General features: G+C 42.7%; 1 protein-coding gene, 1 long non-coding RNA gene and 1 other non-coding gene across 3 annotated transcripts; 1 reads left to right on the top strand and 2 right to left on the bottom strand.

Annotated features, from left to right (window-relative positions):
- The first annotated feature begins 1,467 nt into the window (after nucleotides 1-1,467).
- Nucleotides 1,468-25,211, top strand: dnah1 (dynein, axonemal, heavy chain 1). Its single transcript, XM_049733481.2, has 79 exons — nucleotides 1,468-1,656; nucleotides 2,504-2,700; nucleotides 2,804-2,876; nucleotides 3,211-3,385; nucleotides 3,534-3,669; nucleotides 3,748-3,880; nucleotides 3,969-4,109; nucleotides 4,197-4,452; nucleotides 4,717-4,874; nucleotides 4,938-5,149; nucleotides 5,222-5,520; nucleotides 5,865-6,015; nucleotides 6,130-6,323; nucleotides 6,768-6,993; nucleotides 7,058-7,177; nucleotides 7,253-7,335; nucleotides 7,451-7,592; nucleotides 7,696-7,851; nucleotides 7,931-8,129; nucleotides 8,236-8,489; nucleotides 8,574-8,786; nucleotides 8,876-9,040; nucleotides 9,124-9,245; nucleotides 9,473-9,578; nucleotides 9,667-9,846; nucleotides 9,912-10,052; nucleotides 10,120-10,283; nucleotides 10,354-10,467; nucleotides 10,585-10,773; nucleotides 10,871-10,976; nucleotides 11,154-11,267; nucleotides 11,330-11,479; nucleotides 11,649-11,735; nucleotides 11,815-12,001; nucleotides 12,077-12,168; nucleotides 12,367-12,521; nucleotides 12,588-12,765; nucleotides 12,825-13,019; nucleotides 13,090-13,209; nucleotides 13,372-13,530; nucleotides 13,616-13,714; nucleotides 13,788-13,928; nucleotides 14,009-14,169; nucleotides 14,244-14,401; nucleotides 14,462-14,635; nucleotides 15,042-15,071; nucleotides 15,229-15,407; nucleotides 15,542-15,772; nucleotides 15,838-16,034; nucleotides 16,105-16,240; nucleotides 16,352-16,560; nucleotides 16,653-16,824; nucleotides 16,919-17,110; nucleotides 17,196-17,306; nucleotides 17,371-17,556; nucleotides 17,626-17,817; nucleotides 18,101-18,268; nucleotides 18,358-18,549; nucleotides 18,674-18,805; nucleotides 18,884-19,009; nucleotides 19,080-19,199; nucleotides 19,311-19,460; nucleotides 19,561-19,721; nucleotides 19,883-20,108; nucleotides 20,188-20,383; nucleotides 20,522-20,673; nucleotides 20,755-20,951; nucleotides 21,035-21,179; nucleotides 21,451-21,609; nucleotides 21,705-21,833; nucleotides 21,914-22,084; nucleotides 22,180-22,359; nucleotides 22,478-22,654; nucleotides 22,855-23,025; nucleotides 23,097-23,227; nucleotides 23,423-23,567; nucleotides 24,237-24,443; nucleotides 24,532-24,766; nucleotides 25,015-25,211. The coding sequence occupies exons 2-79, from the start codon at nucleotides 2,524-2,526 to the stop codon at nucleotides 25,134-25,136; spliced, it is 12,582 nt and encodes a 4,193-aa protein (XP_049589438.1). The 5' UTR covers nucleotides 1,468-1,656; nucleotides 2,504-2,523; the 3' UTR covers nucleotides 25,137-25,211.
- LOC125977185 (uncharacterized) lies at nucleotides 22,650-24,376 on the bottom strand. Its single transcript, XR_007484564.1, has 2 exons — nucleotides 24,243-24,376; nucleotides 22,650-24,009 (listed from the first exon to the last, which is right to left on the bottom strand). It is a non-coding gene; the product is annotated as an uncharacterized lncRNA (long non-coding RNA).
- trnae-cuc (transfer RNA glutamic acid (anticodon CUC)) lies at nucleotides 24,142-24,213 on the bottom strand. The gene has a single exon. It is a non-coding gene; the product is annotated as a tRNA-Glu (tRNA).
- Nucleotides 25,212-25,443: the final 232 nt, after the last annotated feature.

The raw sequence follows: 25,443 nt of genomic DNA, 5'->3' as shown, positions 1-25,443 counted from the left end.
TTAAGACTTGCCATAACTGGGTATCTTCTCACTCGGCTGAATGCAAAACTTTATTTCTTCCTTGCACGTTCTCCATAGAAATTGAACAAATGAGAGGAAAAATCTAATGCAGTTGTTTGAAGTTCTGGACCACTTGTTGTGGTTTAAGTGTGCCCCTCATCTGGGACATGGTAGTGATTATTGAAGGTCCTTCTGAACTCATTACCGGTGTCTTTAATGGACTGCACAGGGTCCATCTGTGATCCCGCCAACTCATGACGCCGACTTCAATGCTGAGCCAAAGAACGAGCTCACTGCTAAAGCCATCAAGAATATCAGTTGCATGCAGGCAGCTGAATGTGCTGCTGTGCCGCGTCCAGTGTGTTAACATTATTTCGGTGGCTTTCATCTTTAAAAGTGACACCATTGAGACTGACCATGCTCAGAGCAGGCGCCCCTTTCAAGCGCCCTAACTATTGGTTGATTAAAGGCGCAGCAGCAATTCGAATTAAGTGGCAGTTGTGCATGCCGTTCACTTAATTGTGCAAAGAGTTTCACAAGGCCTCACTAATAATACTAGGAAAGGGCTCAGCTTTGGGTTTTTGTTGGTGCAGCCTGATGGTAAGCAAGTGGGGAATGTTATTGTGTCCTGTTTGCCAAGATCTGATCCTCATCTTGGCAACACATATTATACATTTGGATTGCAATTCCTTTCCTCTCTTGTTAAAATGGCTAATCAAAGCTCTAATGCTCTGTTTAGTTTTTATTCTGTTACATTTATAGTACAATTAGAGCTGCAAGCTACATTTCTAGAGTTGGGTTATCACCATTGTCATCTTTGTAGCGGCTTTAGGCTCCAAAGAAAGCTGCAGCACTGCCAAGTGAATGTTTGAAGTCAAACCACCTCGTCGTTAAATGAGGTCATTGTTTTGAGAATCACCCCAGAAACAGAATTTCACTATCCGTAACATCTGAGCTAAGCCAATCTTTGGGCATTGCTCTTCGGCTCCATTGTAAAGACTTTTTCATTTGCCCTGATGGAGCACAAGGTCACCTCAGGCTTTTTGTCATTTGGATCACCACTACCAAAGTGTTGAAGTAATTTAATCACTGACTTTCCCATGCATCTTCTCTTCAGATGGTCCCCACCCAACACAGCTTTTGCCAAAACAAGCAGCATGTCCTTCATAAGGGACACGTGAGACTTCCAACTCACGAGATTGCAAGTTCACTTGTGCTTGGCTACCCAATCTCAGGCTGCTCTGATGCGTTTTGACTGAAGAGGCCAAGGGCAGGAGCTGGAGCTGGAGCTGCAGTGCATGATGTCTGTGATCGACCATGCATGGGAAACGGAGTAGGTTGTGATCCACGAGCTCACGGGTCAGTAGGAGCTGTTCTATTTATTTTGCATGCCCTCCAGTCCTCGCGCGGCGCGCTTGCGAGCTGCAGCCCACATGGCGTCACGTGATTCCGTCTCCACGACAACCGTTGTCGCGTGCAAGTTTACCTGGCACTTGCAAACTGAGATTTGTGTGAAAGTAGTCAAATGAAATGTTTTATTGCAGGCGGTGGTGAAATGAGGGATGAATGTGGAGGACCTCCTGTTTTAAGACAAGTGATGCCCAAATAGCGTCCTTTTTTTTCCTACCCCGAGAGAATTGCTCATCGTCACTGCAGGTACAATTTACGTTTTTTAAATTAAAAAATATTCTGACAACGAAAATGACAGTATTTGGTCTATAGGCAAGTTTCAAGTCACCTGTTAAATATAAAATAAAAATATGATACGGAGCTGCGTAAAATTAATATAATATTGAAAGTAACCAACGGGTTCATCCAACATATTTACATATAAATAGTGTGCACGTACATACGTCAACTATTACAAAGCACGTACAAACCACGACGTCATCGGTGACTGCATGGGCAGTCAGGAAGATTTAAAAAAAAAAAAAAAAAAAAGGACTTCTCGGAGCTCCGTGAGGATTACCAAGGCTGACGCCTGCAGAAAGGGCTATGAAGAATGAACAAAAGACATGGGCGTGTATTGTATGTAAAGTGTCGGATACTAATTTGGCAGATTTACTTTGTGATGCCTGCAGCCATTACCTCACTGTGTCGACACAACTTGTGAACGTCAGCAACGCGCTCCACTTTTTAGTAGTTCTAAAATAACACCCTAAAAGAAGGTATGTCACAATTATGTTGTTGGGACTTTCCCAAACTAACTCAATCATTTGTGGCTCTTCTGCACTTATTAATTTGAATAATGCAGAACAAGGACATTTTGGAGAATTTCTCAACGCATTTTACGCACTTGCAAACAAAAACAATTTTAAGCGCACAGATATTGGGCTTATTAGTGATATAAAAAATCCCAAACATTTTGTCAACGCATTTATAATAACATACTATGATATACTCTTTTATTGTGCTCATATGCAAGTCTCTGCTTTAGTTTATTTGAGCTCTTCAGTACACACACACTCATTCTTGCTGACTATGCTTTTTGTCCATATCTAAGGTATTTTACCTAAGCTTAAAATGGAGAATAAACGTTTGCCTGGTTTCGAGACATTTGGGCCCCATTTTTCCCAAACAACGCCGAAAGATAAGCATCCTGCTCAAAATCACAGAAACACACTACCTCCGGTCAAAAAAGGTCCAATGACTAAACAGAAGGGTCTCTACTCGGATGTCTTCACTACTTTAAGGTTTAAGGTAAAATTACACACACAATCTAATTACTCTTAAAACAGCTATTAAATTCTTTTAATTTTAGTGTGGTGTGCATGATAATTCCTAATCTCTGTTTACTGGTTAGACTTGTGCAGAAGAAGCAGATGCCCAGGAGAGGTTATCCAGCTCTGACTACAGTGATTATGATGATTCAGAAGGTAAGAAGCCTTTTAGGATAAGTTTGTTCAATTAAAAAAAAAAAAAAAGTCTGGAAGGGACAGCAGGCATTAAAATTCAGTCCTAAATATTTTGTCTTGGTTAGCGGTTTTCCTCCTTGTCTATTTCCAGAGGTTATCACCACCTACTACAATTCGATACTCTCATATCAATAACTATTGCTGATTTTTCACATTGATCTGAGGCTGATTAAAACATTTTTGAATTAAGGGCAAACATTTTGTTAATGAAAACTAACGGAAAAACTAAAATACAAATAAAAAAAACATTCTTTTCAATGAAATGCTTCCCTGAGCTCCCATTTTGTTTCTTTAGACACAAGCTCAAAGTCTCCATTTGCCAAATACAAGTTTGATGACAAGGAATACTATGGCACCTTCTCAAAGCAATTACTCACGACCTACTTCAACCGTGGTGGAGATACGCCCAAGGTCCAGATGCCCTTCAAAACTGTTCCTGGTAGAAGCCCTCGCGATTTAACCAAAGAGAGGTCTGTACTGCTCTTGTGTGGCCAAGAATTGTCCGCTACTCTTCCTCCCTCATTGTGATAATATTGTAGCTACTACATTTAAATGTTAATGCTAGGAAAAAGGATGCAAGTTGCAACCTGTTGTGAAAATACTGCATCTTTTCCAAAGGCGGCGAAGAGAATATTTGAAGATTGATTTTGAGAGGCTCCTGAAAGAAAAAAAAATTGATTCCAATCTTCTCATGCCGCGTCCTTTGGATAATAATGACGAACAGCTAACCGTGTCTTGCTATCTTCCGCTTGAGGTGAGTTTGGTAGAGTAATTCACGACATGATGGGGTCTTGAAGTTTTTGGCATCTACTTTCAAAAAATTTCCTGGCAGATATTTGACAATGTGGAGTTTGACTGCCGTACTGCAGAAGACTGGATGGTCCTGGGTAAAATTGAAGGATCACCGTTTAAAAAACCAATTCCGGCAAAAGCGTTATTGCCCTCAGATGACAGAGTGTCATTTGGTAAGTTGTGTGCAAAAGTTTTTTTTTTTTAAAAATGCATGCGAATGGAAAATCAGGAGGATTTTAACAGCTAATTTCATCTCATCAGACCATCGCCAAGCTCCCTCACTATTCCACTACAGCTGGCATTTAGTAGGAGTGCTTGACTACAATAAGGAGAAATGTCAGTACTTGGTTGAGAAGGTTTTCCCAAACAGCAACCTTAAAGAATCACAACACAATTGCCCTGGTAATTTCATTTGCTCATGTACAGTGCATGCCCAGCCTTGGATCTTGCCATAAGAACTATTTGCGTATTCCCCTCACTCTTGTTCAGATGTGAACTGCTTACTAACGGGCAATAGGCACTGGATTCCCAGAATCAGGCTGCTGTTCAGCGCCGAGGACCCCCGTGTCTTTGTCGAGCGCATCCAGTTTGCCATGTACCTCCGTGCTCGCTCCGAGGCCCTCATCCTCTACCACTTGACTGTGGACTGCATGCCCATCTGGAATGAAACACCATCTATCGATCCGCAATGTCTCTACCGTATCCAAAGTCGTGCTCTCTCAGGCTCTGGCCTCAAACTGGATATGTAAGTTGTCTCTCCGTCTTTTATTTTATTTTATTTTATTTTATTTTATTTTATTTTATTTTATTTTATTTTATTTTATTTTATTTTATTTTATTTTTTACATTATATTATTTTATTATAATTATTTATTTTGTTCAAGTTTATTTTTCAGTCTTAAAACATGTATAGAGGGACTTTAGGGATTTAATTTTATTATTTACATTTTATTATTTATATTATATTACTTTATTATAATTATTTATTTTGTTTTATTTTATTTTTCAGTGTTAAAAAATGTATAGAAGGACTTGCCAAGGAGGTGAAGCTGGAATATGACCGTACTATGAATCGCTTCATCTTGGATAAAAGCGTGACAAGCCACCCACACGAGTTTTCGCACATCGTTGTGCCGCAGAAGGAACCGGAACGCGTGCCACTGAAAGGTACAAGTGGCGTTTATTTGAGTCAAATCTGTCTCACCACTCAACCTATTTTTCCTTGTTCAGGGTGTGTGACAGTCCCTGCCTTCGACTACAAGAAGAACCGAGCTGCTTTCCTTGCAAAGTCCATGCTAACAGAACCCAAAGTAATCTATACATTATCAGAAATCCGGTCCGAGTGCAACAAACTCTCAACAATGAAACTATTCAATGTCTCCTTAACCAAACCTATGCGACTGGACGAATTTGAAGCTAACCAGACCCAAATGCAAACTCAGGTAATTTAACTGTCAACATTAAAAGAATGTAAGACCCAAACTATTTGCGATGATGTTGAAATGATCTTTCAGATAAGCTTGTTTCTCCGAGAGGCATGGATGCTCACTGTGACTTACAGTCTCCGACACAACCTTGAAACAATTGGCAAAGGCGCGTACAACATGAACGAGACTCACTGGGGTATGCACAAAGTTTCCAAGCTGAACAAACTGTTGGCTGTGGTGCACTACAACCTGCAGGACACTCTGCGTAACCTTGTGGAGGACTCGCTTCTCTGCCTGAGCAAGTTGATTTTGGATGCATGCTGCAGTGTGCTCACATGCCCCGATGAATTGGTGTGGGGCGATGATTACATCACCAGCCCCTACAAGTAAGGAAGTGTAAAACTTACGCTGGAAACCAACTGCAAATCTACGAGAAATTAGTAGGCCTACTTACATGTTTTATAGGGTAAGATGTATTATAAGCTCAACTAAGACATGACTGCCATCTACTGGTGATTGGTGATATTACATCTTAAAACTACACTGAATATTTTCAGTTCCCTCGATCCAGGATTATTTTTATTTACCCATCCCTGCTGTAGTGGGTTACTCACTCGAGTTAAAAAATGGCTGCATGATGGAAAATGTTTTTTTTCCCAGCATTCATTAATACTAAATTTCAATTTAACAGATTTATGTGATTCATATTTGAGTTGCCATTTCTTTGCAGGCCAAAGAACAAGCCTCTGTTCCTCGTGGATTTAATTTTGAATGAGACGGGTGTACATTATAGTACATCTCTGGAGAATTTTGAGGAAACTATTATAAACCTGTTCAACGAGGGCATTCTGGTCACACACAATATACCGATGCTTGATAAGGTAAAGCCGAATATCATTTCACTGCAACTAAAACACAGTATGGATGGAAATACTGCTTGTGATTGGATTTAAATGTTTTATTTTGTATTGACTTGAGTTTTGTGTCCATGCCAGTTTTTAATGAAGAAGCTGTTATTCGGTGACGAGCCTGTGCTGGAGTCGGTGCACCTTTGTGAACCTAAAGTATCGCAGTTGAGAGAAAAGATCTGCACGGCTCTCAAGAAAGCCGTCATACCCCTCAAGGCCTACGCTGCAGAGTACACCAAATACATCGAGCTGTACAGCTTAAACATGGAAGAGCACTTTCTGTAATTGTGTTTTATTGTTTTTTTTGTAGAATAGTGGTGTCAAACACTGGCCCGTGGGCCAAATTTAGCCCGCAGCGTAATTATATTTGGCCCGCAAAGACAAATGCATCGACTTTGTGTCAATACCAAAATTGCAGATTGTTTTTACTTTAAAAAAATACAGATATTTCTATACATTTTTATTATCAGTCATCTTTTTAAAAATCTGAACAGTTCTTACTAGTCTCTGATTTCAAAACGTATGCATCAGTTTGTTGTGTAGACAATACTGTATATTTTATGAAACGTTCATACATTTATTTGGGTTGACAGTCATAATGGCCCTCTGAAGGAAATTATGACTACGATGCGGCCCGCGACAAAAATGAATTTGACAACCCTGCTGTAGAAGACTTTGACCACACCCCCATCGTGTTATTAATCAGACCTCCACTGTCTTTGCAGACCCATTGGCGAGGATGATAAGCCATCCAAGGTAGTGAAGGAAGAAGTGGAGCAGCATCTCAACGACAAGGAAACCCTCCAAAACTCCTTGCCGTCCTCCATCATCATCGGCGCATTTATCGTACACGTCGAGGGAGTACGTCAGACGCTCATCAACAAAAAAAAGGCTTTAGCCATCGCTACATTGGAGCACCATGCCGAGAAGCTAAGAAAGCAGATGGATGATGTAAGTCATTTGTCTGAAAGGTTTGCTTTTTGTAAATTCACGTTACGTCTTTGTGCGTGTCCAGGAATGCGATGAGTTCTGCACGGTCGGTCAAACGCTAGGCGAGCGTCTCAATTCCATTGAGGACCTGACGGAGAAGAGGGACTGGATGAAACAAATCCCCAGCCAGCTCAAGAGTTGCAAGGTGCCGATCAGGTTGACTATTCGTGCCATCTATCCCGTAAACATATCCATATACCAGAATCTTCTTTTTCCTCAGGAACGTGTTGCGAAGATTTTAGCAGAGTATGAACTATTTGATGAGTTTAACTACCCTTTATCAAATGAGGATTTTACGAAAAAGTAAGTTGTCTTTTCTCTTTTTTTTTTTTTTTTTTTAACTTACATACAGGCCACAACATAGAGCTCACATTTTCAATCCAAGATATAATTTATTTACCTTCAATTTATTTCCCAGGTGGCGAGCTATTGAGTGGCCCCAAAAGATTCTCAGCCAGATCGATGACGTCACCGCCAATCTTGTTCAAGAAGAAGAGCGCTTCCAGAAGATTCAGATCGCCGACCAGGACATCTTTGAGCAGCGCATTGAAGCTGTTGAGGTCTGCTCACTTGTTTCACATCCAAAACAGTTGCCAATGTTGTCTTTTTTTTTTTGCTTTGTTTCTTGTAATGACGTTAAAGTCACTTACTCTGTCTTCACAGATGATGGTTGGAAAGTTCATAGGTTACGCAGATGTTGATCATGCGACTGAGATGGCCAACGATGTGAAGCGTACCAGCAAGGAGCTCAAAGAGTGCCAGGCTTTGGCGCAAACTTACAACACCAGAGAACGCCTCTTTGGTACTCCCGTCACAAATGTGAGTATAGAAACAGACAAAATGCCAAAGTGCCGAGTCAGCACACATTCCATCATCCATTTTGTGTCACTTGCGTCAGTATGATCGTCTGCACAAAATGGCAAAGCAGTTCCAGCCGTTCTTTGACTTGTGGACCACCACTTTCGATTGGACCAACCGGGTCGAGAGCTGGCGCAACGATCCGCTGACCTCCATTGACCCTGAGCTACTTGAGCGCAATGTTGCAGGAGCCTTTGATACCATGAATAAATGTATCAAACAGTTTAAGGACAAACCCGGTGCGTAACCTCGATGACCATTCCCACCCGACCAAGTACGGTTGTCTCTAACCTCATTTCATTTTCATGTATTAACTTTTTTTTCTCTTTCCAACCCCTATTCTAGATTGCAAGATGGTGGCGGAGTTAATCCGTGCCAAAATTGAGGAATTCCGTCCTTATGTTCCACTGATTCAGGGTCTGAGAAACCCAGGGATGAGAATGCACCATTGGGAGTCACTTTCAGATACCATCGGGATAAAAGTTGTACCCCAAGCTAAACTTACCTTGTCCCGCTGTTTGGAAATCGGTCTCCAGAACCACATGGATGTCATTGCGCAAGTGGCTGAGACAGCCGGGAAAGAGTACACCATTGAACAGGTAACTTCAAAGTTTACCAGACTGCCTGCCGGGTTGTTCACATTTTTCAGAGAGTAAACTATATCCATGTGTCTCCTGATCTAGGCCCTGAATAAGATGAAATTAGAGTGGTCAGAAATTCTCTTTGAACTGATGGCCTACAAGGATACGGGCACTTACATCATGAAGAGTCCCGATGAAGCCTTGCAGTTGCTAGATGACCATATTGTCATGACACAAAGCATGTCCTTCTCCCCCTATAAGAAGGCATTTGAAGCCGATATCAACAAGTGGGAGAGCAAACTCAGAACAACTCAAGTAAGTAAACACACGTTGGGCCCAAGTGATGGTTTGATCAATCAATATTTGACTACTGACGTGCTGCTGCTCTCTTGTGGCGTTTGCAGGATGTGTTGGAGGAGTGGCTGTTATGTCAGGGTTCTTGGCTCTACTTGGAGCCCATCTTCAGCTCGGACGATATCAATGAGCAACTACCCGAGGAAGGAAAGAGATACCAACAAATGGAAGAAATATGGAAGAGAATCATGAAAGGTGCTTTTGATAACCCAAAGGTCAGTCGGAATGGAAACAAGGAGACATGGGGACTCATTATAAAACATACTACTATTAATAATTTCTTCTTATTCATCTCCAGATAATTGAATTTTGCCCTGGTCCTCACTTGCTAGACAAGTTGAAAAAGTGCAACGTTCTTTTAGAACTTGTGCAAAAAGGTCTCAGCGAATATTTGGAGATAAAACGAAATGCCTTCCCCAGGTAAACCCTCTCAAAGTGTGGCCAAATTCAGAAAATATGAAACCTAATAACCGCCTCATTAAAATTAAGTGGTCTAGTAAATTGATATATTTGTGAAAAAAATATTTATTTATTACTCAATGACTTTTAGTTATTTGCTTCTTGGCTTGTGTCCAAGATGATTATTTAAAAAAAAAAAAAAACCACTGCTCCAAAAACATTCAAGTAAATATTTTTTTTGTTTGTAGGTTCTACTTTCTGTCAGATGATGAGCTTCTGGAGATTCTGTCTCAGACCAAAGATGCCACAGCTGTACAGCCGCACTTGCGCAAATGCTTTGAGAATATTGCACGGGTTGGTTGTTTTTTTTTTTTAACTAAGGTTTAAAATTTCCTCTAATGACTTCAAACGCATTTGAGACCTTTACTCTGTTGCTCTTCAGCTTAAATTCCAGGAGGATCTACTCATCACTCATATGTACTCTGGAGAAGGAGAGGAGGTGAAGCTATCTGTGACCGTTATGCCTTCTGGGAATGTGGAGGACTGGCTGAGGCTGGTGGAAAGATCCATGACAGCCACAGTCAGAGATTACGTCGACCGTTCCCTCAAAGTTTACCCTGAGGTCTGTGAGTTTACTTCAAATTTATTCTCATTCCCAATGTTCATCGCGCCGTCTCGGAATTTCAGCAACCTCGCGAAGACTGGGTTTTATCATGGCCCGGCCAAGTGGTGATAGCTGGTTGTCAGGTCTACTGGACCGCCGAGGTGTCGGAGGCTTTGGAGCAGGGGGACTTGGCCGACCGTCTTTTTCCTCAACTGCAAAAACAGGTGCCAAAATATTCTAAATGTGGGACGCACACGTCAGAGCACGTGTTTCCATTTTCTTTTCTCGCAGCTGGGTAACTTGGTGCAACTGGTGAGAAGTGGTGTATCCAAAATGCAACGAGCTGTGCTCTCCGCCCTCATCGTCATTGAGGTGCACGCTAAAGACGTAGCAGCCAAACTGGTGGATCTGGCAGTGTTGAGCGTCAACGACTTTGAGTGGATTAGTCAGCTCAGGTTTAAGTCGCTCCATGTAAGTCCGCTGCCCTAAATGATGTCATGATATTCATCTTTGCATACTTTGTAGATATTACTGGGCCAGAGAAGACTTGTACATCCGAGCAGTAAATGCGGAATTTTTGTATGGATATGAGTACCTTGGAAACTCTGGACGACTGGTCATCACCCCACTCACAGACAAGTACGCGTTTTACGAATGAGCATCTTTTTTTTTTGTAGTCCCAAATCACCAAAACATTGATTGACGTTGAGCACGTCTCACAAAGGCCATCGTCATTCATTTTTCTGCCTCTCTCAGGTGCTACCTCACCCTGACAGGTGCCCTTCACCTCAAGTTTGGAGGAGCTCCTGCAGGTCCAGCTGGCACAGGAAAAACAGAAACCACTAAAGATCTGGGAAAAGCTCTTGCTATCCAGACAGTTGTTTTCAATTGTTCTGACCAGCTGGATTTTATGGCAATGGGCAAGTTCCTCAAAGGCTTGGCTAGGTAGCTATTGATACCTCCATTCTTTTACGCAAACATGTATGAGGTGTCGGAAAAATTCCAGGACTGGCTCAGCTTTGAAAATATGTTTTATTTGCAGCTCTGGTGCCTGGGCATGCTTTGATGAGTTTAATCGTATCGATGTGGAGGTGTTGTCTGTGGTGGCGCAACAGATCACTACCATCCAAAAGGCTCAACAACAAAGGGTGATTGTATTTTATTGAAATATTATTAGAGGTATTGATCTCCTTAAATCGATTTGTAAAATACCGTTAGTCTTTTTAGAAAAAACGTTTAAGTTTTGGTCACATGATATAATTTCCTCACATAAATTGTGAGTCTTGTGTGCCATCAATAAATAATTGCAAATATTGTGTTTTTAGGCAGAGAGGTTTATTTTTGAAGGTTCCGAGATCCCGCTTGTCCCCTCTTGTGCCGTGTTCATCACCATGAATCCTGGTTATGCTGGCCGCACAGAGTTACCTGACAATCTCAAGGTTCAAATTTCAAGTTGCCTTTCAAATTTTTGCAGAACAAATTTAACGATTTGCTTCCACAGGCTCTGTTTCGTCCCGTGGCCATGATGGTCCCTAACTTTGCCATGATAGCTGAGATCTCACTCTACTCTTTTGGCTTCAGTGATGCCAAAGTCCTCTCTCAGAAAATCACCAGTACATTCACGCTGTCTTCGGAACAACTTAGCTCTCAGGTGAACTTTACTGGCTTTTAATATTTTTGCTTACAGAAATTTAGTTACAGTTTTCTGCGGTACAATTCATAAAAGCACTTTATCAAATATATTTAAATTCAGCCATGTCAGAGCGATACTGTATTGTACATGAAATTTACAGTAATGAGCAAGTTGCTTCTATTTTCAGGATCACTACGATTTTGGGATGAGATCTGTAAAGTCTGTAATCTCAGCTGCAGGAAATCTAAAACGAGAGAATCCCAATATGAATGAGGTTTGGCCGTTTTATTTTATTCTCCGTAAAAAGAAGAGTTCGTTAGTAGCTTCTCGCTAACAATGCTGCCAACTCACAGGAGTTGATCTGCCTGAGAGCCATCAAAGATGTCAACGTGCCGAAATTTTTACGGGATGACCTGAAGCTCTTCAACGGCATCGTGTCCGACCTTTTCCCAAAGACAAAACAGGAGCCGATCGACTACGGCACGCTTGAGGAATCTATGCGGAATATATGTATGAAGATGAACCTCAAAGATGTCGATGGTTAGTTTTCCGGCTGATAGATGGATATTGTCATGTGACCTGGTGTGTGTTGACGGTTGTCATTTGTGGTTACAGAATACATTGGGAAGTGTATTCAACTGTATGAGACCACTGTAGTCAGACATGGATTAATGTTAGTGGGACCTTCCGGATCAGGTAAAACCAAGGTGAGTCTTTTTATGTCCATTGTGTGTCTTTTATTATTAGTTTTTAGTCAGGGAAATACCGTAAATTTCGGACTATAACCCGTGACTTTTTTCGCAAATTTTGAACCCTGAATCACGAGCTTTAGCTGGTGCGGTTTATAGTCCGGTGCGGCTTATAGTCCGAAAATTACGGTAAGTGTTGTCATTGTTGCCTTTTAGTGTTATGAAGTTCTCGGAGCGGCGCTAACAGCTCTAAAGGGTCAGCCCTCTGCCAGCGGTGATCAGTACGAGGCCGTTCAGACCTACGTGCTCAACCCCAAGTCGATCACGATGGGTCAACTTTACGGGGAGTATGACTTGCTCACGCACGAGTGGTAAGAAAACGGCGTGCTTGACTGCAAATGACAAGACGGTTCAGAAGTGACACTTGATCATTGTAGGACAGACGGGATCCTGTCGTCTTTAATCCGGATGGGTACGTCAGTTATGGACAATGATAAAAAATGGTACATGTTCGATGGGCCGGTTGATGCCGTCTGGATCGAGAACATGAACACCGTGCTGGATGACAACAAAAAACTTTGCCTTAGCTCCGGAGAAATCATCAAGCTCACTGAGGTACGGTAGACTAGTTCTGACAAAATAATGTTAACATAACACGGTTTGACTCTTTTCAGTGCATGACTATGATGTTTGAGGTGCAAGACTTGGCGGTGGCGTCGCCAGCGACGGTGTCTCGCTGTGGTATGATCTACCTGGAGCCCAGTATTTTGGGCCTGGTCCCTTTTACTGAGTGTTGGCTCAGGCAAGTCCCCAAAATCATGAAACCCTTCACAGAGCAACTCGCTTCCTTGTTTGAGCGCTTCCTACAGGTGAGAGTGACAAGAACATGACAAGGTGCTCCAAGCGGTGTGCAGTATGTGCAATCGTTCTTTTTTCCAGGACTCAGTCAATTTTGTTCGCGCATCGGTAAAGGAGATCATCACATCGCTGGACAGCAATCTGACTTGTAGCCTTCTAAAACTTATGGACTGCTTTTTCATGCCGTTCAAGTCTTGTGAGGTTTGTATGGGGGATCGAGCCTTGATATTTGAACTATATGGGAAAAAAAATCTATTTAGTATATATTTTGGGCATTTTGGCTGTTTTGATTCATTTTGTGATGGATGGAATTGTATTATTATTTACTGTCATGTTTTACATCAAAAGTTCTTATGTGCTTAGAATGAGAAGACACCACAACGAGGTAAACTTGAGCACGTGAAGGACCTGATTGAGCCGTGGTTCATTTTCTCCCTGGTGTGGAGCGTCGGTGCCACGGGAGATGGATCCAGCCGCCAGCGCTATAGTGCCTGGCTCAGACATAAGATGTCGGAAGAAAAGGTCACGACTCAGTGACCCGATATTGATAAGACTGAAGATTTTGATGAATATATTTGGTATGAATCTGCAAGTATTTTTCTTTTAGATAACTTTATGTTTCCCAGAGGAAGGCCTTGTATATGACTACAGGCTTGATGATGCAGGTATAAGTCGTTGGAACGAACAAGAGGAAGAGGACAGAAAGGTAATGCCGAATAGAAAGATCAAAAAATTCGTGACTACATGCCGTTCAACCATTCGTTGGCTCCATCCAACAGGTGCAGTGGGTCAACTGGGTGAACGACGCGAAGGATGTTGATATCACTCCAGACACAAGTTACTCCGACATCATCGTTCCCACTGCTGATACAGTGAGAATGACGTTCCTCATGGATATGCTTTTATCTAACATGAAGCCTGTAAGTGAACCCCAAACATCCACCAATGCTTCAAGACGGCAAAGCTTAACTTGACTTTGTTGATTACATTTGTGACCTAGTTGCTTTGTATCGGGCCTACCGGGACTGGAAAGACCCTTGCCTTATCTGACAAGCTTCTAAAGAACATGCATCAGAAATTTGTCACACACTTCCTCATGTTCTCAGCGCGAACTTCAGCTAACCAGACTCAAGATTTTATAGACAGCAAGCTGGACAAGAGGTAGGCTGAGAAGTTGTTCACATATGATTTGAAAGACAACCCGGCCCAAATTCACCATCAAATTGTTGTGTTAGGCGAAAAGGTGTGTTTGCACCTCCTAAAGGCAAGTTCTTCATCTTTTTCATTGATGACCTCAACATGCCCTTGTTGGAGACTTATGGTGCTCAGCCGCCTATTGAACTGCTCCGGCAGTGGATGGACCACACCGGCTGGTACGACAGGAAGATGATAGGTGAGCAGATGGGTTTATTATGTCAACTGGCTGTTGTCTTCATCATTGTTTTGTTTGTAGGCTCTTTCAAGCAAATCGTGGATATCAATTTTGCCTGTGCCATGGGACCTCCGGGGGGAGGCCGGAACCCCATCACACCCCGCTTCACGCGACACTTCAGTTTTCTGTCTTTCACTGAACTGGAGGATGCCAGCATGACCAAGATTTTCTCCACCATTTTAGGCAGTTGGATGAGTGAGTTGGTTGTGCCGTGCAGTTGCAAATATGGACTTGGGTTTGTTGATCATACAGAAAGTACAGTCTTGGGTACTTTGAGATTTGTTATGTCAGCAAAAAATACATCCAAAGGGTTTACTTAAACACATTCTAACAGGGTTATTATCATTATTAATAGCAATAATAATTTAATTTAATTTTATTATTATCATCAAAAATTCATAATTCATAATAATAATAATAATAATAATAATAATAATAATAATAATAATAATAATAATAATAATAATGTCTGCTTTTACTATGCCAGTTTGACCTCTAGGTCATTAAAACACCAAAATGCTTGTTGGCCCAAGACTTTTCCACAGTAACGCCTTTGTAAACAAGATCAGACATTTTCTGATTCAATGTTTGTTCTTTTCAGATGGAAAAATGAGTAAGAAGAATCCAGGCAGTAAGTCAATGATGCCAAAAGTGCTTCGTACTTGACCCATACTGTAGCTGTCTTCTAATTTAATACACTTGAACAAAACCCCCCACAAATTTCTTTAGCGTATCAAGAGCATGAAAAAGATTAGCCCTTGAATGTCACCTTTTTTCTTTCCCACCAGGAACAGTGCCAGAAATCATCCCACTGAACAATGCAATCGTCAGCGTCACTATCCGCGTGTACGCAACTATTTGCTCTCAGCTTCTCCCAACCCCTACAAAGTCTCACTACACGTTCAACCTCAGAGACCTGTCCAAGGTCTTCCAGGGTATCCTCATGGCTGAGACTTGTATGATAGAGGTAAAATAGATGATGATTCATTTTTTTAAATGGCATGAAAGAATCTTTTCAAAGCACTTTATCAAGAACTCTAACACACCGTGTATAAAGATGTTTGAATCGAATCATCTAAAATTCTGTTGGCTTCATCTTAGAACAAAGACATGCTGCTTCGGCTGTGGTACCACGAAAACTGCCGGGTTTTCCAAGATCGTTTGGTGTGTGCGGAAGACAGGGAATGGTTCAACTCCCTCCTGAAGGAATTCATTCAGGAGTTTGGTTGTGACTTCGACGTGGTCGTGCCGTGCCAGCCCGTCATTTACGGGGATTTCATGGTTCCCGGTGCACTACATAAAGTCTACACCTTCATAGATGACAAGGACAAGGTGAGCACAGCCAACAAATCAAACGTGTCTTGATGGGTTGCCTGCTTCATGATGACATTTTCCAGTTGGAAGAAGTGATGATGGAGTACATGGAGGACTACAACCAGAACTGCACCCCCAAGATGAAACTCGTGCTCTTCATGGATGCTATCGAGCATGTTTGCCGAATCGCTCGCGTGCTACGCCAGCCGTTGGGCAATGCCCTCCTGCTTGGAGTTGGCGGCAGTGGACGCCAGTCCCTCACTAAACTCGCCTCGTATATGTGAGAACGGCACATTTAACACACCGTTCAGGAAAGTAGATGTACATTTTGCAAAATTTTTACATTTTAGATCAGAGTACAAGTGTTTCCAGATTGAGCTGTCAAAGAACTACGGTCAGCTTGAGTGGCGGGAAGACATTAAAAGCATCATGATGAAGGCTGGTATCCATAACCAGCAGATCACCTTCCTCTTCGTGGACACTCAGGTTTTCACTGCTTTCTTTTTCACTTCCCGCCGACTGTGTGAATTTAAAGTGTGACAAAATTGATCTGAAGTTTGTTCAGATTGCAAATCATTCGCTTAATTTCCTCACCAGATAAAAAGCGAATCATTCCTGGAAGACATCAACAGCATTTTGAACTCGGGTGACGTTCCCAACTTGTATGCGTCTGATGAGCAGGAGCGCATCCTGGCTTCCATGAAGCCAGTGGTCCAAGAGTTGGCCCTGCAGCCCACCAAACCAAACCTTATGGCTGCTTACCTCAAAAGAGTTCGCACTAATATCCACACTGTACTCTGCATGAGGTAAGTACGTTTTTTTTTTTTTCTCAAAGCTAGTAAATTTTTGTCTGCTTTCATGAAATATTATTCCTCCTCCTTTGTGTTATTCTCTAAAGTCCTATTGGGGAAGTATTTCGTGCAAGGCTGAGGCAGTTTCCCTCCCTGGTGACATGTTGCACCATTGATTGGTTCAGTGCATGGCCAGATGAAGCCCTGCAAGCTGTGGCCACTTCGTTCCTCAATGAGTTGTACGAGCTAGAAGCTAGCCCCGAAGTCTTGAGTGGACTGGTGAGGCTGCTATTTGTTTTTCGGGGGAAATTGCATCTTCTTGCATCTTTCCTTGGGTGGCGCTGTCAACTAATAAGTCACTTTTGTTCACCAGACAGTCATGTGCATGAACATCCACCAGATGGTAGCCCAGAAGTGTTTACAGTTCATGGCAGAGCTTTCTCGACAAAACTACGTGACTCCTAAGAGCTACCTGGAGCTGCTCAATATCTTCTCAAATCTCATTGGACGCAAGAAGCAAGAACTATGTTCTGCTCGTGAGCGCATGAGGACTGGTCTGGACAAGGCAAGGGACGACTTTTGTCTTTGTTGGCTTCTGATTTAGATATAAATATTCTTCACTGAAGTCGAATAATTGTTCCAATGTGTAGCTCCTGAGCACGGCAGAGGATGTGAGTAAGATGCAAGAGGAGCAGGAGGTGATGAGGCCTCTCTTGGAGGAGGCTGCCAGGGAAACCGAGGTCACGATGGAAACCATCAAGGTAAGGTCTTGAATGCTACATAACATGAACCCGACTAAACAAACCGTGTGATTTACAACGGCAGAAAGACTCGGTGATTGCAGAGGAGACACAGAAGTCGGTGCAAGCAGAAGAAGTCAAAGCTTCGGAGAAAGCCCGTGTAGCCGGGGAAATCGCCACGGATGCGCAGAGGGATCTGGATGAGGCTCTGCCGGCCCTCGACGCCGCCACCGCCAGCCTTAAGTCACTCAACAAGAATGATGTCACTGAGGTCAGAGACTTCTGTCTACTCATATTGAACTACAAGTTGACATTTTCAAGTTCCGGAATGCTTCTGTAGGTGCGAGCCATGCAGCGGCCTCCTGCGGGGGTGAAGCTGGTCATTGAGGCTGTGTGCATTATGAGGGACGTCAAACCCAAGAAGGTGCCTGGAGAAAAACCTGGCAGCAAGATTGATGACTACTGGGAACCTGGCAAAGTATTGCTTCAGGACCCTGGCAAGTTTCTGGATAGCCTTTTTGCCTATGATAAGGTAGCGTAGATGCAAATTCTATGTCGTTCATTGTGTTATTTTGATTTTATCAGTCACATTTATATTTAAATACTATTGCACATGTATGTTTTAAATATGTAGACATTTATCAATTTTTGTATCAAATTTTATTTATTTATTTATTTAATTTGTAATACATGCAGGTTAATTCATAGGATATTTTAGTCACAGGTCAAAAAATGTCTCTTTGTTGTAAGCATTCACTTTTTACTTTGTATTATAAAAACTGCTACACTATTTCTTCCATGTAATATTTGCACAGGAAAACATCCCAGAACGAGTGATAGCTTTGGTGCAGCCTTACATCGATAATGAAGAATTCCAACCTGCCGCCATTGCCAAAGTTTCCAAAGCCTGTACCTCGATTTGTCAGTGGGTTCGAGCCATGCACCTTTATCACTTTGTGGCCAAGGGGGTGGAGCCTAAAAGGGTAAAACATGAAAATGATGTTGGAGCCACTGTGACCATCCAGTATGACGACGTAGAATGTAAACAATGACATTTGATTTATTTACACAGCAAGCTCTCAAGGCAGCTCAGGAGGAGTATGATGAGTCTCAGAGAAGTTTGAAAGCTGCCAAAGAAATGCAAGCAGCTGTGGAGAGTGGTATTGCTTTATTGCAGGCTAAGTATCAAGACTGCCTGGCCAAAAAAAATGAGCTGGACAACAAGTATCAACTGTGCGAGATACGACTTGTTCGAGCAGACAAGGTCAGAGCAGGGATGAAGAACTTGGAACATGGGAATTATTTATTATTTTGACTTTATTATGTCATTAGTACCTTTCTCCTTTGACCTGGCCGATCCAGATTGATGACACTATTTTGTCCTTCAGCTCATCGCTGGACTAGCAGATGAGAAAACTCGCTGGAAAGAGACGGTGCAACATCTGGAATACATGGTCAATAATGTAGCCGGCGATGTGCTCTTATCTGCAGGATATGTCTCCTACTTGGGACCCTTTACTGTGAGTCTCACCACAAAAATAAATAAATAGACAAACCAGATTAAAATAAAATGTTGCATAATTTGAATGCTCTATTAGGGATCCTACAGGGCAGCCATGGCAGAGGAGTGGCTGCGATCTTTCAAGGAGCTAGGAGTTCCACATACTGACGCACCAAGTCTCATGAGCACTCTTGGAGATCCTGTCAAGATTCGCTCCTGGCAGGTCAGAAGTGACATCATTGCGTGGTTTTACAATGAAAGCATCTCACACTGTCGTCTTTTGATGTCAACAGCTATCAGGTCTACCTAAGGACACCCTTTCGGTGGAGAATTCTGTGATTGCCCAATATTCGCTTCGCTGGGCTCTCTTCATCGATCCACAAGGTCAAGCCAACTCGTGGATCAAATCCATGGTGTGTTTATAACTGGAAACAAAGAGAATCTGCTCCTGCTTTTGTCATTTACATTTGAAGCCTTACTCGATATTTGCAATTACGTTCCGTCCGCCTCATTCTGTCAACCAGGAGCGTGACAGTGGATTGGAGATTATAAAACTCAGTGACCGGGATTTCCTCCGCAGTCTTGAAAATGCAATTCGCTTTGGTAAACCCTGCTTACTTGAGAATATAGAAGAGGACATGGATCCCTCTCTTGAACCTGTGCTGCTGCAGCAGGTGAACGCATACTAATTAGAAACCAATATAAATATTTGCAAACTAAACAAGATTTTTATTGTCAACTGGTCTCAATAATGACATAACTGTTGGTCCTCAGACATTTAAGGAGCAAGGCAGCTTAAAACTGAAGCTGGGAGATAATACCATTCCATACCATGAGAGTTTCAAGTTTTACATCACGACCAAGTTACCAAACCCGCACTACTCCCCGGAGGTTTCCACTAAAGTCACTCTCATCAACTTCACCCTGTCACCTAGGTAACGCTTATTTCATACAGCATTATTTGTTTTTTGTTTACAATACAGTGGTCAAGCAAATATTGCAAATTCAATCGCATCAGTCCTTAAAATATTTTGATTAAAAAGGTTTAACAACAGTCAACTAACTTGATAAGAATATGCCTGTTGTGTGTTTTCAGTGGCTTGGAAGACCAGCTGCTGGCCCAGGTGGTGGCAGCAGAACGTCCAGAACTGGAAACGGCTAAGAACCAATTGATCGTCAGCAATGCCAAAATGAAGCAAGAGCTGAAAGATATCGAGGATGAGATCTTGTACCGTCTCAGCTCCTCGGAAGGAAACCCAGTGGACAATGAAGAGCTCATTCAAGTGCTGGAAGCTTCCAAAGTCAAAGCTGGCGAGATCCAGGTCAGACACTGGAAGGACTAGTTCTCCTCTCCTAATTCCAAAGATTTTCTTTGACACTGATTGTTCTTTTTTGGGTCAGGCCAAAGTGCTTGTGGCAGAAGAGACAGAGAAGGACATCGACACCACGCGTCTGACATACGTACCGGTGGCCGTGCGCACACAGATTCTTTTCTTCTGTGTATCAGACTTGTCCAACGTTGATCCCATGTACCAATACTCCCTGGAGTGGTTCCTTGGTATCTTCATGGTTGGCATCGCCAACGCTAAAAGAGCAGGTAGAGAGAAAATCTCATGAAGTTCTTGCGTGTTTGGTGTGTTGTGGAACGGGCTAATCAGTCGCAGAGATTTTGGAGTTTTAAATTTGGCTAATGGGCTGTTAAACAACATTTACTGATGTTTCTCTGTACTTACAGATACGGTGGAGGAGCGAATCGAGAACATTAATGAATATTTCACATTCAGTCTGTACTGCAATGTGTGTCGCAGCTTGTTTGAGAAGCACAAGCTGATGTTTGCCTTTCTCGTTTGCGCTCGCATTCTAACGAATGATGGGGAAATTAACATGGTCAGTAACTGATTCGCCACTTTTACGTACAATGCAAATGGGTGAATGAATCCAAGTGATTGTGATTTCTTTTTCTGCAAGGCTGAGTGGCGTAACTTGTTATCAGGAGGGATGCCCAACCAAGAACTTCCCAACCCGGCCGTAAGCTGGCTATCGGACCGTGCTTGGAAAGACATCCTGGGCCTCAGTGTACTCGAGACCTACAAAGATCTTGCATCAACTTTTGACCAACATTTGCCGGGCTTTAAAAACATTTTTGATAGCAACATTCCTCACAGGCAAACAGTGACGCTACAATATCACTCGAATTGAATTTATAGATGTTCGTATGTAACCACTGTGTTTTTGTTTTGCGTTTTAGAGAGCCTCTGCCTGGCAAATGGAACACAACACTAGACCAATTTCAAAAGCTGTTAGTTCTGCGCTGCCTGAGGGCTGACTGTCTGGTTCAAGGCATACAGGACTTTGTCGCCCTTAAACTGGGACAGCGCTTCATAGAACCTCAGGTATACTTTCTTTGTCCCTTGTGGCAGCCATTTTCTCAAAGCATGTCAGCCGGGCAAAGATCTGAGCCTTGAAGGTAAATATCATGCTTTCTTAAGATGGAACTCTGGGGTAGTGAATACAATTAAAACAGCAGGGGCCCCAAAATTGAACCCTGTGGAACACCATCTGAAAGTGGGCCATTTTTGCACAGTTCAGTAGTTGGATAAAGATAATTTCAGCTGAGGTGTGTGTTTTTTTTGTGTGACAGTATTCTCCACTTTGCTTTTGTAGACATCAGACCTCGCGGTGGTTTTTAAGGAGTCGTCCCCTTCCTCCCCTCTCATCTTTATTTTGTCTCCGGGCACTGACCCAGCTTCTGACCTCTACAAATTTGCTGATGTCATGCACTTCTCCAAGAAAATCACTGCCATCTCCTTGGGCCAAGGCCAGGTTGAACATTCACACATGAAACTCACACGTTATTGCTGCAGATAAAGCCCTGTGTTAAGCTACACAATCCTCCGCTGCTCTGCTGTGTGATTCAGGGCCCCTTGGCTGAAGCCCTGATGCGGACAGCCATGGAAAGAGGTCAATGGGTCTTCTTTCAGAATTGTCACCTGGCACCCAGCTGGATGCCGTCACTGGAGACCCTTATTGAGAACATTGACCTAAAGGTACTTTGTATCTGGGGGGGGTTGAAACTGAAGCTCCCCACCCCCGTCAGAATTTACCAAATGATTGCTCTGTCACACAGGTCCACAAAGATTTCCGTTTGTGGCTCACAAGTCTTCCCAGCAATAGGTTCCCAGTGTCCATTCTTCAAAATGGGACAAAGATGACGATTGAGTTACCCAAAGGAATCAAGGCCAACCTCCAGAAAACTTACCTGAAGCTCACAAATGATTTCATCAATTCATCCAACAAGGTGCTGCTCTCCTACAATCCTCCCATGATAATTAATTTTTTGACATTTATGTTGATATAAAAAATAAACATGCTTCTGGTTTTTGTTTGCTCCAGGTATCACACTTGAAGTCGTTGCTCTTGTCTCTGTGTTTGTTCCACGGAATTGCTCTTGAGCGAAGAAAGTTTGGCCCGTTGGGCTTTAATATTCCCTACGAGTTCACCGATGGTGATTTAAACATCTGCATCAGCCAACTCAAAATGTTTCTGGACGAGTATGATAACATTCCTTACAAGGTGACTGCGACCCACCAGTTTATCAGTCCTTGATTTCTTGTGCCACCCACAGATGTGTTCTCACATTATCCACTCAAGCACATACACAGTGTCCTTCACTGGCCTTTTTTCTGTCCAGGTCTTGAAATACACTGCAGGGGAGATCAATTATGGGGGCCGTGTGACGGATGAGTGGGACAGACGTTGTCTCCTTAGTGTGCTGGAAGATTTCTACTGTCCTGCTGTTCTCAGCGAGGAACATATTTACTCTGAATCCGGAGTTTACCGGCAGATTGAAACAAACGTGGATATCAAGGTTGGTTATTTCAGTTTTATTTGCAGTATCAGCGTGCATGCTCCAATTCACAAAACAAATATGTGAGACCAAGGATTTTTGTAAGATTGCAAAATAGGTTGTGTGGTGTCTGTTGCGCAAATGAAACGTGATCTTTGTAGGTCAATTTAAACGTCTACATAGAATGCTTAAAACCTTTTTTGTATCCTTTCTCACTTTAGGGTTACCTGACGTATGTCCACAGTCTACCCATCAATGATACACCAGAGATTTTTGGTCTCCACGACAACGCTAACATCAGCTTTGCTCAAAATGAGACTTTTACTCTGCTGGGAACACTTCTGCGCCTCCAGCCTCGAACTGCATCTGGTGGAGGCCAAACCCTGGAAGAGGTATTCCATTTTGCCACCACATCACTGCTGTCATCTCACATGTGAGCAACTGGCCTCTTCTTGCACCACAGATAGTGGAGGAGATTGTAGCAGGTATCGTAGTAAAGATCCCAAAGCCTTTTGATATTCAGGACGTGGTGGAAAAGTACCCCGTGCTCTACGAAGAGTCCATGAACACGGTGCTCATGCAGGAGATCATCAGGTAACATTGAATTGCGGTAGACTGGTTCATATGCTGTACATAGTATGTTTATATGGTGCATATTTTACAGATGTTTATTCTGTATTATAAATAATAATATTAATAACCTCAACGCCAATCACTGCCGTTGTCTGGTCAACTCAGGTCACAGACAGATAAACAGTAAGCAGTCCTTGTATTTTATCTACTCTTCAGGTATAACAATTTGTTGGAGGTCATCGCTCACAGTCTTGTTGATATTGTGAAGGCTCTGAAAGGTTTAGTGGTGATGTCTTCGGAACTGGAGCGGATGGCCAACAGCTTGTTTAACAATGGTGTGCCAGATATGTGGAAGGCCAAGGCAAGACACACATAAATGTTCACACACATATTTACAACCCTTCTGATCGTCACAAAGATATGAGGCTCCAAAGGTCACATTTCACGTATTTGTTACATACCTCATTTAATACAATCTCATGATTGGATGAATTCCTATTTTTGTGTTTAAAAACATTTCAGTCTTCTGAAAAAAGAAAAAAAAATGCCAGAATGGGCAACATAGATTCTCACAAATTCTGATTATAACCAAATTATCAGTGTAAAGTTACTTCCTCAACAACACCATTCTCAACAAAAGACCAAGAATTGTCTTTTATCATCCTCAAATGAGGAAGTCAATCGACACACCGTTCCATTGGTTTTATTTGTTGCTCAAGGGCATCTCGGCAGTGCACAGGAAATGATTCAGTGGGTGGATCTCATTTCCCCCCTTTGTCATTTCTTCATTTGGTCTTGTTCCTCTGTGCGAGAGACATCTCTAATTATAGTTTCGCATATAGCAAAGATTGGCAGCAAAATTCATCCCCTGGACATTTTTGTGGCCGAACATGCTGCATTGACTACAATTAAAAACACATTTATAAAACATTTCATTCCCTGACCGGGAATCGAACCCGGGCCGCGGCGGTGAGAGCGCCGAATCCTAACCACTAGACCACCAGGGACTGTTTTGTCATCAATCTTGCAGGCTTACCCGTCTCTGAAGCCTCTGGCCTCCTGGGTGTCAGATTTGCTGCAGCGGGTCCATTTTCTTCAACGATGGATCTTGAACGGCATTCCACCAGTCTTCTGGATTAGCGGCTTCTACTTTCCTCAAGCGTTTCTCACCGGAACCCTGCAGAATTATGCCCGTCGCTTCGGCATCTCCATCGACATCATTGGATTTGACTTTCAGGTGAATATAAAAATGTTTAGTTACTTATCAATCCCCCTGTTGATCTTTTTTGCAAGAATCTGATTGGGGCCCTGTTTGCCTTCTTCAGGTTGTGCTGAAACCTGTGTGCGACATAAACGAGAAGCCAGACACGGGCTGCTACATCAGTGGCTTATTCATCGAGGGCGCTCGCTGGGATAATGACACCGCTCAGCTGACAGAGTCCAGGGCGAAGGAGCTCTACACAGAAATGGCTGCCATCTGGCTCATCCCAATGCCCAACCGCAAACCTCCCACCGCCGGGATCTACATCTGCCCCATTTACAAGACCCTCACACGCGCCGGTTAGTATATAAGCATGATATGAACGCTCATGTTTTTGTATTCAAGTTGAGTTAAACAAGTGTGGATTGCTCACGTTGTATCTCCTTGTGGTGTGCTTCTGTTGCCTACCCCAAAATAGACTGACGTCAGATAGTATCATGTTTCATGGCCTAGAAAGTGCTGCTCTGTATTTTCTATCCATACCACAGCCGTCACCTTGCGTTCGCTGCCACTCGGACTGGCTGAAGCTCTTGATGTGCTTTTACAGGGACGCTGTCTACTACCGGGCATTCAACCAACTATGTGATTGCAGTCGAGCTGCCGACAGATCTCACTCCGGGACACTGGATCAAACGGGGAGTGGCCCTCATTTGTGCTTTGGACTATTAAAAAAAGGCAATTGTGTAGTCTTGGGTCACCTTTATGTTCTTTTTTTTAACGGCGGTTAAAAGTAAATAAAAGAAAGATACAGAATTACATAAAATATCTCCCATAAATGTGTGATTACATTTTTGTGAGGATTTGGATAAATGTGAAAAAATTGACATGCCAAAGACATTTGCACTAAGCAGTCTTGTCAAGTTGTGACAAAGATTTGCTTTGTCCAGACTTGAAGTAACTCAACATTGGCAGCATTTGACGGGCTGGTCCTGCACCTTTAAAGCAGCCGCTTGGGTCGAGTTGTGAAATGAGATCC

Source organism: Syngnathus scovelli, chromosome 11 (genome assembly GCF_024217435.2).
Source record: "Syngnathus scovelli strain Florida chromosome 11, RoL_Ssco_1.2, whole genome shotgun sequence".
NCBI classification, from domain to species: domain Eukaryota; kingdom Metazoa; phylum Chordata; class Actinopteri; order Syngnathiformes; family Syngnathidae; genus Syngnathus; species Syngnathus scovelli.
This window is presented reverse-complemented; position numbering and strand designations above follow the sequence as displayed.